The 17,663-nt window shown below is 41.9% G+C and overlaps 1 protein-coding gene across 8 annotated transcripts in view; it reads right to left on the bottom strand.

Annotated features, from left to right (window-relative positions):
* The window catches only part of LOC144525055 (partitioning defective 3 homolog B-like), a 238,559-nt gene extending 225,077 nt beyond the window's left edge, over nt 1-13,482 (bottom strand). For 7 of the 8 annotated variants that reach the window (XM_078261531.1, XM_078261530.1, XM_078261535.1 and 4 more), the window contains exon 1: nt 12,170-12,371. In XM_078261531.1, the coding sequence (XP_078117657.1) occupies nt 12,170-12,286 (117 nt within the window). In that variant the 5' untranslated portion in view covers nt 12,287-12,371. Of the gene's footprint in view, nt 1-12,169; nt 12,372-13,202 lie in introns of those variants that run through there. The other variant, XM_078261533.1, reaches the window with a different exon arrangement.
* Between the last annotated feature and the right edge of the window lie 4,181 nt (nt 13,483-17,663).

Here is a 17,663-nt window from a genome sequence, read left to right on the forward strand (position 1 = left end):
CAGGGTTTATCTTCCTTGAGCATTATCAATCAGGATTTGGGGACATATTAACGCTGGGACAACACATGCAAATGTTTTTTATGATTACTAGGGAATATTTCAGTGCCAAAGTGTAATGTAAATTATTTTGTATCTTTTCTGCCCTCAGCTTTGCACATAACAATAACATCTCACAAAGACTAGTGTTTTTATTACTGCCTGGGGTTCACATTCAGTCCTGATAGTGTTAGATTTTGTCTATACTGGTTAATTGCAAGTCCTCAATTCGTCATTCCCACACTAACAGTGTGTCACTGCACAAGCAATTTTACGAACTATGCCTTGACAAAAAGACAGGATAAACTCTACCATGTTGTACATTCTCTTCTCCGGGAACCATCACCTTATCGTGGTGGAGAGGTTTGTGTGTCCCTATGAACCTGAGGGCTGTGTTGTCTGGAGCTTTGTGCTCCTGGTAGGGTCTCCCAAGGCAAAGTGGTCTCAGGTGAGGGGCCAGACAAAGAATGGTTCAAAAAATCCTATGAAAAAATCGAGGAAGGGATGAAGTGACCCTGCCCGGAGGAAGCCCGGGGGCCCCCGTCTGGAGCCAGGCCCAGATGGAGGGCTCGTCAGCGAGCCGCCTGGTGGCCGGGTTTGCCACGGAGCCCGGTCGGGCACAGCCCGAAAAAGCTACGTGGCGGACATCCCTCCATCCCATGGGCCCACCACCTGTGGGAGGAACCGCTGGGGGTCGGGTGCGCTGCCACATGGGTGGCAGTGAAGGTCAGGGGGCCTCGACGGACCAGACCCGGGCAGCAGAGGCTGGCTCTGGGGGACGTGGAATGTCACCTCTCTGTGGGGGGAAGGAGCCGGAACTTGTGCGGGAGGTGGAGCGCTACCGGTTAGATCTGGTGGGGGCTTACCTCTACGCACAGTCTTGGTTCTGGAACCATACTCCTGGATAGGGGTTGGACTCTTTTTCTTCTCCGGAGTTGCCCAGGGTGTGAGGCGCCGGGCGGGTGTGGGGATACTCACAAGCCCCCCGGCTGAGCGCCGCTACGTTGGAGTTTAACCCGGTGGACGAGAGGGTCGCCTCCCCTACGCCTGCGGGTTGTGGGGGGGGAAAACTCTGACTGTTGTTTGTGCATATGCACCAAACAAGAGTTCAGAGTATTCGGCCTTCTTGGAGACCTTGAGTGGAGTCCTGCATGGGGCTCCAGTCGGGGACTCCATAGTTCTGCTGGGGGACTTCAACGCGCACGTGGGTAATGATGGAGACACATGGAGAGGCGTGATTGGGAGGAACGGCCTCCCTGATCTAAACCAGAGTGGTTGTTTGTTGTTGGACTTCTGTGCTAGTCATGGATTGTCTATAACGAACACCATGTTCGAACATAGGGATGCTCATAAGTGTACTTGGTACCAGAGCACCCTAGGCCAAAGGTCAATGATCGATTTTATAATCGCTTTCATCTGATCTGAGGCCATATGTTTTTGGACACTCGGGTGAAGAGAGGGGCGGAGCTGTCAACCGATCACCATCTGGTGGTGAGTTGGGTCAGGGGTGGGGGGAAGACTCTGGACAGACCTGGTAAGCCCAAACGGGTAGTGCGGGTAAATTGGGAACGTCTGGAGGAGGCCCCTGCCCGACAGACTTTCAACTCACACCTCCGCGGAGCTTTTCGTGCATCCCTGTGGAGGCTGGGGGGCATTGAACCTGAGTGGACAATGTTCAAAGTTTCCATTGCTGAAGCTGCGGTGAGGAGCTGTGGTCTTAGGGTCTTAGGTGCCTCAAGGGGCGGTAACCCACGAACACCGTGGTGGACACCGGTGGTCAGGGAAGCCGTCCGATTGAAGAAGGAGTCTTTCCGGGATATGTTATCCCAGACGACTCCGGAGGCAGTTGCAAGGTACCGAAGGGGCCCGAAGGGCTGCAGCCTCTGCCGTGAAAGAGGCAAAGCAGCGTGTGTGGGAGAAGTTCGGAGAAGACATGGAGAAGGACTTTCGGTCGGCACCAAGGTACTTCTGGAAAACCGTTCGCCACCTCAGGAGGGGGAAGCGGGGAACCATCCAAGCTGTGTACAGTAAGGATGGGGACGCTGTTGACCTCAACTGAGGAGGTAATAGGGCGGTGGAAGGAGCACTTTGAGGAACTCCTAAATCCGACTAATACGCCCTCTATGGTAGAGGCAGAGCTGGAGGATGAGGGGGGATTGGCATCAATTTCCCTGGTGGAGGTTGCTGAGGTAGTTAAACAACTCCACAGTGGCAAAGCCCCAGGAATTGATGAGATCCGTCCAGAAATGCTTAAAGCTCTGGGTGTGGAGGGGTTGTCTTGGTTGACACGCCTCTTCAACATTGCGTGGAAGTCTGGGACGGTGCCTAAGGAGTGGCAGACCGGGGTGGTGGTTCCCCTTTTAAAAAGGGGGACCAGAGGGTGTGTGCCAATTACAGGGTATCACACTTCTCAGCCTCCCGGTAAAGTCTACTCCAAAGTGCTGGAAAGGAGGGTTCGGTCGATAGTCGAATCTCAGGTTGAAGAGGAACAATGCGGATTCCGTCCCTGGTCGTGGAACAACAGACCAGATCTTTACTCTCGCAAGGATCCTGGAGGGAGCCTGGGAGTATGCCCAACCAGTCTACATGTGTTTTGTGGATCTGGAGAAGGCGTATGACCGGGTGCCCCGGGAGATACTGTGGGAGGTGCTGCGGGAGTACAGGGTGAGGGGGTCCCTTCTCAGGGCCATCCAATCTCTGTACGACCAAAGCGAGAGCTGTGTCCGGGTTCTCAGCAGTAAGTCGGACTCGCTTTCAGGTGAGAGTTGGCCTCCGCCAGGGCTGCGCTTTGTCACCAATCCTGTTTGTAGTATTTATGGACAGGATATCGAGGCGTAGTCGGGGGTGAGAGGGGTTGCAGTTCGGTGGGCTGGGGATCTCATCGCTGCTTTTTGCAGATGATGTGGTCCTGATGGCATCATCGGCCTGTGACCTTCAGCACTCACTGGATCGGTTCGCAGCCGAGTGTGAAGCGGCTGGGATGAGGATCAGCACCTCTAAATCGGAGGCCATGGTTCTCAGCAGGAAACCGATGGAGTGCCTTCTCCAGGTAGGGAATGAGTCCTTACCCCAAGTGAAGGAGTTCAAGTACCTTGGGGTCTTGTTCATGAGTGAGGGGACAATGGAGCGGGAGATTGGTCGGAGAATCGGCACAGCAGGTGCGGTATTACATTCAATTTATCGCACCGTTAGACGTAAAAAGAGAGCTGAGCCAGAAGGCAAAGCTCTCAATCTACCGGTCAGTTTTTGTTCCTACCCTCACCTATGGTCATGAAGGCTGGGTCATGACCGAAAGAACAAGATCCAGGGTACAAGCGGCCGAAATGGGTTTTCCTCAGGAGGGTAGCTGGCGTCTCCCTTAGAGATAGGGTGAGAAGCTCAGTTATCCGTGAGGAGCTCGGAGTAGAGCCGCTGCTCCTTTGCGCCGAAAGGAGCCAGTTGAGGTGGTTCGGGCATCTGGTAAGGATGCCCCTGGGCGCCTCCCTAGGGAGGTGTTCCAGGCACGTCCCAGCTGGGAGGAGGCCTCGGGGAGACCCAGGACTAGGTGGAGGGATTATATCTCTAACCTGGCCTGGGAACGCTCGGGATCCCCCAGTCGGAGCTGGTTAATGTGGCCCGGAAAGGGAAGTTTGGGGTCCCCTGCTGGAGCTGCTACCCCCGCGACCCGACCCCGGATAAGCGGATGAAGATGGATGGATGGATGGATGTTGTACATTCTTAATAAATAACAAGATTACAGATAACCATTAAACGTAGCACTTTCATTGTCCTGCTTACAGTCGAATATTACTTCCCAGCTAATATTCTAAGTGAACACACAAGCAAGAAAAATATATTTTGTCAACAAAGCCCACTCTGGTCATCACATCCACGTCAAAGCCCTAAGGGGCCCCAAGGGGCCCTGCTGACCCTCAGTACAGTTCACACAGCAGGCTGTACATTGTGCTTTTCATTACAGTTAATATTGTGCCTTACAGGTGCATGGTCCCAAAATAATTAGCAATTCATCAAATCACGACAAACCAATTGACACACTGTAAACATGAAGCTTTTGGGGACCTTGGGGATCTGGGGGGGCTCAGGGCAGTTTGCCCACTTAGCGTGGTTAACTTAGGAAATAGCACTAGTGCAGAAAAATGCTTATTCGGGATGTAGTATATCTTAAAAAAAAAAATCATTTTTCTTTTCTTCTATTTTTGCAATGCTACTGCATTAGTGCTTAAACAATTAGTTAATTGACAAATATTGATTATAATGTATAACCATATTAGTCGTTTATCAAGCAAAAACTCAATATTTTGCTAAGCATTTAATGTCATACAATCACAAAAACAAAAGGTGCTTGCTTTTCTCCATTTCATGTCATCCTAGGCCATTTTCAGACAAGAAATACGTAACATTGCTAGCTACATTTATCTGTTACAGTGATGGCATTTTGTCACTCATAAATAGTCTCATAATATCACTCATAATATGTCCTTTATGCAATGTCCCTTATGGCTTTATTCAGACATGGCAACATATTTACGGTAAGAGCTGTGTGCTTGAGCAATATTTGGCACCTGATGCGGAAAGGGGGAGCAGAGAGAGATAGACAGACACTTAAAGCGTAACTCTCGCCAAAATGCAACCTAGGGTCTTTTTGTGAATGTACCCGAGTCAAACTTTCATTTAAAAAGCATAATTAGGACGGAAACGCCACTTTTAAGATTAACCGTATTTTCGTTTTTCGGTCAAATGGTCTTTTGAATGAGAGTGCTAGGGGCACTACTATGATAGCATCAAAATCAACATTTTTAAAAACACTAAGAAGGCTCGACACAACATGAAACTTTGCTCGAAGTATCACCAGGGGCTCTACACATGAACTCGAGCATTGAGAACATTGTTTGTGTACCCAGAGTTTACTAAAAAGAAAGGTTTTGAACGACTAACGACGACAACGTAGTGGTAACACAGTGGAAAAAGACATTTTCTCTTAGTATTTAAAACTGATCGCTGCAGAGGTGAGCCAGGACACAGAAATCACAATCAAATTATAGTAGATGTTTTAATTACAGAAGGAAAATATGTGGTGATAGAAGGTTTTTGCAAAACACTGTCATGAAACAGCCTCATTTCTTTGGTAACCTGCTGTTGTTTTTAGGTCAACAACCCCTTTGATCTCTCGCTATAGTAGGCAAGCCACACAGCCAAGACGACAAGAGATGGAGAGGTGGAGAGATAAGAGCTGTGAGCACACTGATCTTGTCTATTATTCAGAGGGAACGCATGGATAATGTGTTACATATTTTTTGTTAACTGCAAAAACCCTGTGCCTCCTGACAGTTTAAAAACCTAGAGGGGCACTCAGATATTGTAGGACTAAAGATAAGAGTTGTAAACACACTGATCTAATTTGAAAATCAGGGGGATTAGCACTTAATACACTGTTCTTCCTGATACTATTACAGATAAGCCTTGGTAATTTGAGGTATTTTACTCTCAGGACATGATCTAGAAATTATTATTAGGTTGTAGTATCATCCCACCAGAGTTAAAACACTATGTAGATTATTCAGTGTTGTCAGGTGTGTGATTAACCCCCCCATTCTTTATCTCTGAACAGTAAGCCTTTCTAGTCTGTCAGTTGACATAAGAGTTTGGTATGCTTGCTGTTGTCAAAACTGGAGGCGGTGCCAAGATGTGGACTTGGGTACACTGAGAAACAGCTAACTTTGAGCAAACTCTGGCGCGGAAAATTACATTTCCAATAATATGGTTCTATAAGCCAAAACTGAGAGGTTTGGAATCATCCCACTTTTGTCAAGAAGGTCAGTTATGCCAGTAATGTAGTATTATTGGTACAAAGTATTATTTAGTAGAAGCAGTGTGTACTAATGCAGCACCAAACTCTGTGGAAAAATGAAATCAGAGTTAAATTGTCCCTTGACCCATCTTGTGACTCGCAGTAACAAAGCTTGTCTTTTGTGAAAAACAAAGCAGAAAAATTGCTGGTGGAAATGCCACGGTAACCATTGCTCACCACATTAACATTTCAGCATTCCACATTGAGGCTGTGCACAAGCCTAAATGTTCTTCACTCATCTAGTTAGGTTAGGATCTTGATGGTTCAAAATAAGATTTGATTAGCATCTTAACTACTTGTCAGCGTTCATAAATTTGGATGTTAACCTTCTAACACTGTCTGGTGAGCAGCCATCCTTTGATCATTCATTTGGCATGTAAAACAGTACACTTAACCAACCAGGATGATCTGTATACAAGGGCATTCATTCAAATATAATAAAGATCTAGCTACGGCAAGCTTGTCAGGCTAATTTGGAGAAGCATATGTGCCATTACATCGTACATAACTTGGAGCATAGAATAGAATATAATAGAATATTTGTCAGGCTGGATCAACACAGTTTGTCTGCAGAGAAAGCGTCACGCGTCTACTCCCTGCCTCTCAGAAATAATTGCCTGTGCTCTGGCATGGGTCCAGGCCAGGGTGTTTTATGATTTTGTTAGCGTGTTTGGCCACGCCTCATCAGCATTCCTGCCCGTGCTAATGAAACTACAGCGCACACCCACATAGGCAGGAACCCTTTTATAAACATCCACCTTACAATCAATATGTGCAAGTGTAAGCATTCACATGCGTACACACACCATCAGCTTACAAAAAGTTTGTTTATAATTATATATATATATATATATATATATATATATACACACACACAATTTTAGCAACAATATTGTGTCAAATATAGATATTATCTATCTATAATAATACACATTGCATATATATTTTAGAGAGGCAACTCAAATCAAATTTCACTTGAATATATGCTGATGTTAATGCGATTGTCCAGTCTGATAATTCACAGAATACAGCCGACTGGACCTAAAACCCAATAAACGGGTATCCATAAGCACACAACTGCAAACGTCTGTTTTGCCAAAGGTAATTAAGAAGTCTGTCAACAAGCTGATAACTTCCTGACAACTCCCCTCGAAAAACAACCTCTGCTTCCCTTCCTCGGGCCACACTTCCTCTTTGCCCTGTGCCAGCTATCTCCCTTTTTACATTCATCATCTTTGTTTCTGATTCCTTCAAAAGGTTTATTCATTTCCTCTTTGCTACCTCTCCACATGAATCGCAATATGGACTAGTGAAATATCCAAACGCAGGGGGGGGTGCAATATTTGTTTAAAGCAAAATATGTGTCAAACCATTGTGAGTATTGTGGTGCTGCAGAGACGTCCCGGCCCACAAATCGTATCCTACAGACTAAAGAAAAAACTTTGTTTGGTACAGATCCTCGCAAAAATCACACTATAATCATTTTTATTTTTATTTTTTTAAATGAAAAGGAGAATAATGATCCAAAAATCATTATTTCCTCTAATATTGTGAATCATATCGCAGTCGCAACATCAATAATTGCAATTAGAAATTTTCCATCGTGCAGCCCTACTTACTGTACAGGGGTGTCCCAAACCCATCTAAGTGGTTGCATTTGAGTCAAATATAAAGGCATACTTCAGTAGATTGGTTTTGGATATATTATGCCTACTCAAATTCCATGTCTTTCTACAGTTTACCACATTGTGCTCTGTCTTTGCCAGCTGTCCTATATGTTATAAATGTATATTGCCTGCAATTTGTGATACCAAGGCATACATTTTAAATACTTACAGGCAGCTAAAATGTCTTTTAATGGAGGGAGAGCTGATCAATTGTCACACATACCTAACATAAACTGGATTTGCTTAACCCACCAATGCCCTGTCTGTGCACATTGTTTTACAACTTAAAAACATCTGAAAGGGACAGGGTCAGGCGCAAATAACTATCAACCAATAATATGAAAGTTAGGGTGTATTTCTTGTGTTTCCATCCATCTCGTGGCCTTTATTTTGAGCTTCATCTCAAATTGGTTATCTACAGTACTGTATGTCTTTACAGCTTAACATCAGTCAATAAGTTATGTGTTTATGTTTACAAACAGGTTAGCCAAACTCAAGGTTGCATATTGTATTTAGTTTTCATTGAAAAGAGCTTTACATGAGCAGAGAATCTACAGAAACTTTAAGGGACTTTTCAACGGCGTGGTTTAACAAAAGTCTGGTGTACCATACATAAACACATCAGCACTCTATTATTGCCTTTCCCGTTCTAATCCAATATGTTTATTCTATTCCCCTTTGGTTCCATACTGGGTAACACAAAGCGGTATACAAATTCTAATAATTAGGCCACTATCAACATGAAACAAAAAAATTAAAAAAATGTAAATTCAATGTAACTAAAACACAAAATAATCCTCTCTGAAACTGCCTATTTTAAGTGTTAGCTCCTGTTAAGCACCACTGTGGGAACAGTGGATGTAAGCAGGAACACACAAGATTTAAAAAAAAAAAAAAAATGTTTTTAATACAAGCAGTATTCTCAGCTTTCTGAGAAGGATGAAGCAGATAGGGAGGAGGGAAAGAGGGAGAGAGAGAGTCAGACAGAAAGCTTGCTGTCTCTGTGACAATTTAAAAACATGATTTGCCTAGCTCTGGGAGGGAGGATTAGGGACTGGACTGCTCTTTAACACACACACACACACACACACACACACACACACACACACACACACACACACACACACACACACACATATCTTGGCTTTCTAATCCTGGAACACATTAACAGCCATAATTACACAGCTACAAAAGATTAGTGTTGCAGTGAAATGACTGAGTGATGGGAAGAGAGCGAGAAAACTACACAGAGAAACAAATACAAAGAGAAAAGAGGGGATGGGATGAGATGAAGCAATTTAGGAGAATACATGTTCTCCATCCCAGAGAGGAGGAACGAGGGAGAGGAGAAAGACAAGGAGGAGGCAGTCAAAGGAGGCGAAAGGAGAGCTGTGAAAAAGTGAAAACAAACAAAAAGGAGAATATTTAAAATGTCAAAACAACAAACAAGGAGAAGAGAGAGGCCAAAACTATCACAAAACTGGGAAGAATGAGGGCGGAAGGAGAAGTAAAAACAGAAATTACAAAAGGGGAATGTAAACATAGTAAGAGGAGAGACTGCAAAGGGAATGTAAACATAGTAAGAGGAGAGACTGCAAAGGGAATGTAAACATAGTAAGAGGAGAGACTGCAAAGGGCTGACAAAGGTGTGAGAGAGAGTAGGAAGAGAGAAAGAAAACAGAGAAGAGAAAGAAGAAGAGCCGCAGGATGGCAGAACACACACACACACACACACACACACACACACACACACACACACACGTGCATGTGCTTAACAAGGCATTTAATTCACACATGCAGGAAGCAAAGTATTTAAACACTCTGAGACCTAATCGATAGAGCAGGGAGGTGCATCATTACACACATCGCTGCTGCAGGAAAACACACCTAGAGCACTCACTCGGTCTCTCATCTCAACATTAATAACACCTAAAATGTTGCTGCTCTTGTGTTAGACATGAGGTAAACTGCACCGCAACATGGTTTGGTGGTCTGGTTTTTGGTACAGTAAAAGGTAATTGGATTGATGAGATATCTGTGTGAGCAGGCACGAGAAATTGTTCGTATTATCACCCTGATTCCAAAAGGGAGTTAAACGATTTGAGCACTCCCTACGTAGCTTTACATCTCTGTACTCTGTGTCGTAGCTCAAATCACAGTAATGAGGTTACAGTCTGATCAATGATTTACTGATTACAAACAGAACAACATGATGGTTCCCCACAAATGTTAAATGTTGTTGAGGGACAGACAGCTTAAATTGTTAACGGCTAACGCTATGTGCACTTGTTGAAAATGGGAAAAGTTTCAACAAGATCAACATTTGTGGTCTATGCAGTATGATGTGCTCCAGTCAGTAGTGCACCACGGGAAGTTAAAAGGCCATCTCCTAGCAATAGACCTTTTACAGAGCTGACATTTTGACTTGTCAGAGCACAAAAAGCACATGTGAAACAAATGTTTATGGCTCAGTTCCATCAAGTGTTCCGGTAAGCTGTGCCAGTGAGCCAGTATGCACAATACCAGGACCCTGGAACTAGCTGAGATAAATGCAATGCCGTTGTTTTAATGTTATCAATAACACCTGTGCTTTTCCTGCTACGCCATAGCAATATGACTGCCATGAAAAAGCAGGTCCTCAGATGTCAATCAAAAGCTGGAAACGCCCACCCAGAGGCTTAACGCTTAGAAAGTTTAAAAAATGTATTTAAAAAAAGTGTTTTGTCCTTTTTGAATAATGTGCAAAATAGCAGCAATATCATGATAGTTTATATTCCCTTACACACAAAGTGAAAATAATTAATATGTTCAGTTGGAACACCTAAAATAACTCTACCTGGACCAAAAGCAGGTGCAAACATTGCTCCTGCCTATACCCAGTTGCCCATCCTGTTAATTTTAGAGACTTGAAACCAGGGGCGTAGCACAAAATTCTGGGCCCTGTAGAAAGGCATTTTCTATGGGCCCCTCCCCACATCCACAGCTATTCATTCTAGCATCTTTTTGTGCCCTCCTCACATGAGGGCCCTGGATACTCAGTCCCCTTTCCCCCAGTCCGACACCCCTGCTTGAAACATTTAAATATCTAAACTAGATATCTTTACTTCTAGGCTTAATAGAGTTATCTCATAAAGAAGAGCAGGAGGAAGTGTTCAAAGAGGAAGAAGAGTTAAAAATGAAAGGGAAGCGAGGGCTCCAGCTATGTGGAAGGTGAAGAGGAGATGTAACTTGTGAGAAGAAAATGATGACAAGATGAAGAGGGCAAAACACAATGAGCACTCAGTGGGGAGGTCTGATGTATGGGTAGATGAAGGCAGATTAAGAGGCAAAAAAGTAGAGTGAGCAAGGAAAAGAGGGTGGGAAAAAATGAGGCGATCTACAAGTGCTGTTTCTGTGTCTGTCCCACATAAACACAAACACACAGCATTGACATCTCCCACTCAATCGCAACTGAGGCCATCTATCTATATGACTGGTATGCTCTTTGAATAATGGAGCCAATATGAAGCGAGTCACTGAGAAGATTTGGTCGTTTGATGGGGGTCACGAGGTTCCTGCCCTGAGAGCAGCGAAGGGAATCAACAGCAGTCATGAAGGAATCACAAGAGGGAGTCATTTGCATTTTACATTCACAACTAAAGTGGGAAGACTCATGCCTGCTCCTGTCTGGACCATCACAATTCACATCAGATATGCTTTTAATTTTTTATACAGCAATTATGGAGATCTGGACCTCCATGGCTTTGTCTAATTTCCAAAGACTTTGGGATGTGAAAATCATATGGCCCTTTCATGATATAAAAATGACAGAGAATTTGATTATTTTAAGACTTTGGGGAAAACCTCAAATGTTATGAAAGTGCGGTTTCATAAAAAGTAATCTCCTCTCATTTCTAAGCCTTTCAGGAGTCCATAAAAATCTTAACACTTTATTCCAAAACTATTTCTGACAATGAATAATAACTGATGGCTCGAAGGTTAAATCGACTCAAAACGAGTTTAAATTACATTTTTGTTCATGTCCTTGGACTATTTGGTATCAATGAAAGTGAAACTTATTCTATAACTGCAACAATTGCCACTGAGATGAATGAGCTGCACTGACATGAGAGAAACATCCACCATAACTGCCTTGTAAGGTGATGTACAAGGTGAGTACATTTTGAGATGTATCTGACACAAGGTCAGTCCAGTTAGTTTTAAGTCATAGTATATTAGCAAGCATCAAAACCTGTAATGTAAATATTCATGGCAAGTATTGTTTCGGTACCAAAAGTCCAGTATTGTACTATTGTACCAGTCACAACACATCTAAAGAAATACCCGGTCCTGACTGGATACATGTGTCATCTCTTTCAAAAAATGTCTGCATTTATTCAAAAAACAGTATCTTATTGGGAAAACAACAATATTTGTATTATAAGGCTGCATATCCCTCAAAACCATTTACTGATGTTTGTACATTGAGCATAAATAGTTTGTTACAATAATAATAAACACCTTTGCGTGGATGTGGAGCAGCTATACCAAATCACAGGTCTATGTCACAATACTGCCTATTCTCCCAAGAGACCAATTGTCAGTGCTAATAGGTGCATTTCAAACTTATGAACGGTACCTGTTCCAGGAGTTTTCTGTATCTCTGTGTTGCTTGCTGGATGAGGTCCCTCACAGTCCACCCCTCCTTGCAGGGCACCACCACACCTGTCTGCCCAAATGTCACTGTCACCTTCATTATAGAACACTCCACTTCATCCAAGATGCAGGCCCTCTGGATGTGGGTGATGATGAACAATAGTGATAATGATGCAAAAAGGCTCCAAAGGCTCCAAACTGTAGAATGCCCCCAAGAAAGTCTTGATAAAGAGGCAGGGATGTGACCAAACAGATAATGCAAAACAATAATAGGAGAAATGCAGGGCTGATAGTGAGTAGCTTGGGGTGCCTCAAAACTCTCACTCAAAACCAACTTCTTCAAAAGTCACACAGCTTGTCAAAGTGGTCCAGAGTCAATACAGCTCTTATCTACTAACTCTGTCAAATGTATTAACTGTATGTCCATGACATTCCTACCGACTTTTACAGCCACAACTCACGGTGATAATGATGACACGAGTAGCTAAGTACATCCGTCTGCGATATTACTTTCTCATGCTATTGTCGTGAGGGTTATCGCTCCTTTTCTCATTTCCTCGGGAAGAATCTAGCAAGTGTTGATACCATTTAGTTAAACTTGTTCAATTTCCAGAAACGTTAAAAAATACTGCAGCCTCTTTCATGATGGAGAGCAGCTGGTAAACGGGAAGTGTGTCATGTCATTTCTCACCGAGTTTTAACTAACGCTAACTACAGTAACCTTACAGTATAGCTACTTAACTTCACTTTCCAATTGGCTAGCTGTCTGTCTGCTAGCTCCACTTGGCTAAAAATGATTAGCTTGATACTGTAACCTGGTGCGGTTAAGATAACAAGCCAAGGATGATAGTTTTCAGTTTGCCACAAGCACTAACGTTAGATATCCTCACGCCCTTCTCTACTATACCAGGTGACGTGTTCCTACTTGTTTTGACGGATGGACACAGGTTTAACGTTATCCAAACTTCCACATCAGAGTTAGCAAGCTGAGTCCTGCGCTAGCTAACGTTAGCCACCTTAGCTGAACTTTGGAGGGAGGGATGCAGTCGCTCGTGCATCATTCCATAAGTTTTTCCTCTCGCAAGTTTCGTTCTTCCAAGCAGGCAGTAGCATCCACTTCATCACCGACGCACACAGTATGGCAACGTGAACGTTATTTTCATATTAGGGGACATGCCGGAGGCGAAGTAAAACAGTAAACCAACCACGGCGGCACTGTATGTTGGAAAAGTTTTGAGATTCCTTCACTGCGGTCCGTCCGCTCCTGGCCAGTTCCTGACCAGCTCCTCCACCTCTTGTTGCTGTCACTTTCTTAAAGGGGAAGTACTGTAATTATTGCTATAATCAAAGAGTTAAGAGATAATGCACAATTCATAAATCCACATTCTCCGTTAAAGTTTTGCTCAAACAGCAAGATATAGTGATATCCACTAGTGATAGAAGAGTGATTTATTTTAATCTACCCGGAAAACATTTTTAAAGCACACAACAACTGCTGCAGTGGTGGAAAACATACTCAAACATGTTATTAACATAGCAGCAGTAATGTAATGCATAAATACTTGTGACTGCCTGCACTCAAACTCATTAAAGCTGCATTAATTACTTTTTTGGCCACTAGGGGCAGTGGAACACGCCAAAAACAACAACATGAATGTATTATCATCTTATAAAGTTGTTGCGGCAAATTCACACATCTTGCAGACACAAAGCAACATTAGCATGCAGTCACTCTGAGTCATGTGTGTGTCCACCTTTTGCATGAAATATTCACTCTTCTTTAAGCTTAAGTTGCTAAAACGCATTGTAGAGCAGGAGAACAGCAGAGTTTGGTGCTAATTCTCTATGGGTTTGTCACTACGAAGGACCCTTTTCAAACTACGCTTAGCCATTTGATCCATTGTTAACAAAAAATACTGATTAGTTGATATTTAAAGTAGAAGTATAACCATTATTATCAATTTCATTCTATTCAAATGTCAAAAATAAAAGTACTACTTTTGATAAATAGAAGTTTGATTTTTCACAGAAAACATTTTGATACGTAACAGTAGAAAAATCACAGGTATAAATAATAAAATGAATGATGGCTGAGTTCCATTTAACTGCTTCAGTTCCAGGGTCCTGGTATTGTTCATGCTGGCTCACTGGGACACTGACATGGCTGACTGGGACACTGAACAAAGCCATTGTTAATGTTATTAGTAACTTCTATTGTTAGTTTGTATATTTTCTTTGAATGTTTTTTCCCTTATTGTCCCTTAAAAAAGGAAAACGTCAATAAAATATTAGTCATAAAAAATAGTATTATAAAACATTGTAAATAAATAGTAATAGATCATGCTTTACCTTTGTAAAACCTAGAGTTGGCATGCATTCAGTGACAGTCACAACCGTTTTTAGCGTATAATTTAAAGTCAAAGCTATAATTTTGGGGGTCCACATTAATACAGCAGACAGTCAAATTTGAGTCTTACAGTTCTTGAAACCTAATCAAACCCCTTCTACTGGCTGACACCAGCTCAGCATTATAACATTGAAGCCAACAAAAATACAGTATTTACCAAACATTTTGGCTTTTCAAAGTTTGATTCATCTTCAAAGAGGAAACCCCTCCCTTTGAGGTGGAGTTTGGCTTTGTAATTAGCAGCTCAAATGTATGCATGTGTATGTCTGCTAATTGATTTGGGCTAGGTTTAGTTTCTGGGTCACTGAATTCTATTGCTTCTAATGAACCCCAGGGGAGGAGGAACATTGTGCATGCATGCATTTTTTCTCCTTATTCATTTGGTGAAAGTTTGAAAGTACACTTGAGTAATCATTTAGGATGTGATTTTTCAAATGATTACATTAACTGCAAAGTTGAAGAGTAAGAGGAAAACCACTTTTTTCTCTTTTTTACATCTTGTGTGAATTTTTTAACTTATAATTCTATAAACAACATGAATATGTCATTAATGACAATGTTGGAAATATTCACAATAAAAAAAACTGCAAATAGGCCTCATAGGCACTTGTATAGAACGGAGCTATCAATGTTTATGCTTTTCCAACAATAAGTCAGTCAAAATGTCTGCCTGTCACTACCAGATCTGTACCGGAAACCAAATTTGTTCAGGTCCGTAACTGACTTGGTTAGGTTTAAGGTAAGATCATCGTGATCCAACATTGTGGTTTGGGTCAAAATGACTACTTAGTTAAAGGGATATGTTGCCAATTTCAATCCAGCTCTGTGTCATCTTTGTGTGGGCAGTGAAAATCAGTAAAATATCTCTTTAGGGGACCTTCTTCATCATGGTTACAATACCAGTATCTCCTGAGTTAAAGTTCGATACTTTGTGGACCCACCAATCCATCCTCCCAATGTGGACCCTGAACATGTGTTGTTAACATACTGTACATATGTAACAAATATTGGCATACAAAAACAAGAGTAACCTGTAACCAATGCTGTTTGACATACAGCATACACACACTATATGTTTTATATTTTTTAGAACAGTAGGTCTATTTGTCAGCAGCTTGATCTGACTTTTTTCAGCCAACCCCCTCACCCAATCTTAATCCAGCAGCCAAAAACAGGTTCCCGTTTTGGTTTTATTTATCATTCATATGTTCTGCTCATCTACCTCATGTATATTTTCAATCTTACGATTACAATATTGTTATTAATATTTCACCATTGCACTGAACTGCCTTGCCCTATATTTATATTTAAATCTTAAATCTCAGACCATACTGATATTGCACTATTCCTTCCCTCTCTTCAATTGTTATTGTATATTTTTTGTAAATTATATTGTATTGTTATTCTGTATACTTAACAGTATATATATATATATATATATATATATATATAGGTTATATATATATATATATATATATATATATATATATATATATATATATATATATTCTTACTGTCCACTGTCCTTTCTGTTTTTATTCTTATATGTTAAGTGAGTGTTGTACTTTGAGAGCAAAGATTAACCGGAGTCAAATTCCTTGTTTGTTTGCGCAAACCTGGCCAATAAAGCTGATTCGGATTTATATATATACACACACACTTGTATTCAAACCTTGATCCATATGGTTGCTCATTCCCTCTCCTCACCCCATATGGTAAAATCCTAACCTCGGCAGTGTTCTGTGTTGTGCCTCCTCCATTATCAACTGTTATGAACCACAGTGAACATGCTAGGATGTGAATGCTCCCCTGCTGTTGGGCCAGATGCATGCAGACGCTGGCAAACAAATCAATATGTGTAGTAGAACATGTTCTGCTTTTTTTTTTTTTTTAAAGGAGGAAAAAAGGAAAATGGCCAGTGGGAGAGAGGAGAGCATCACAAGATGCTTGTGTAACACATGAAGGATGGAAAAACACACACTGGGTGCACGCACAGTTCATACTGTACATGAAAGCACTTAATTACACAAGCACATCATCTTTTGTCCTTCATAAAGTATTTCCATCACCCCTACTACTGAAATAACACTGAATTAATAATGTTGAATATCATGTACCTATATTTTCCATGCATCATCCATCATGCTTTTAAATCACCCCAGGCAGGCTCAGAAAGCATTCAGAAGTGAGAAGGAGAGTGGGGCATATCTGGTGTAAGACATCAGGGAGCCACATACACAATAATACCCACAAACACTCATTCCTCAACTATAATTCCATGGCTTGATGTCAATGTATATACTCCCTTCTTGGAGGTTTGTATTGGACCATACAGGCTCTCTCCTATTCAATGGTTAAAGCCAGATTTCACTTAACCAGGGCACATGAGACACAGGCAGACATTTGGTTGGAAAAGGCATAATAGATGGTAAAATACCATGTTTATATATTTAAAGTATATTTAAAAGATGCATGTGCAATACTGTACATAATAAATGCATGATTAATAGGCTGCATATACAAACACACACCACAATGTTCAAAGCATCTGTCCTAAGAGACAGCAAAAGTAGCAGTAGCATTGTGGACAATAATGATGATGATAACCATTATAATAGCTTTCACCTCTCTGTTGATGATGTCCCATAAATAACAGTGGAATAAGCCTTCTTCTAGCTGAAACTATTAAAGACAAAACTTAACTCAAGAAGTCACTCGATTTGACTATTCTTGCTTCATGTCTGCTGGATATGTAATTAAGCAACACATTCACCATAACAACTTTGTAAGGTAATATTATGTCAGTGTATTTTTTAAAGCTTGTTGCCCCACTCCGAAGTGGCCATAATGAATGCAGATTCAATCTCTGAACCCATCCGCTATCGTTCTGATGATGATTTAGCCTCTAGGCCAATATTTCTGGGGTTCTGGCATAGCCAGCTGATATCCGGGCCAAGACTTCCTCTTCTGTGAGCTGGTAATTGTTTAAAGTCCAATTAGCAACCAGATCTAGGTCCAGATGACATGTTGGCTAATCTCTATAAACAGATATATGCATGTGAATGCAGAT

This window comes from Sander vitreus, chromosome 11 (assembly GCF_031162955.1).
Source record: "Sander vitreus isolate 19-12246 chromosome 11, sanVit1, whole genome shotgun sequence".
NCBI lineage: Eukaryota > Metazoa > Chordata > Actinopteri > Perciformes > Percidae > Sander > Sander vitreus.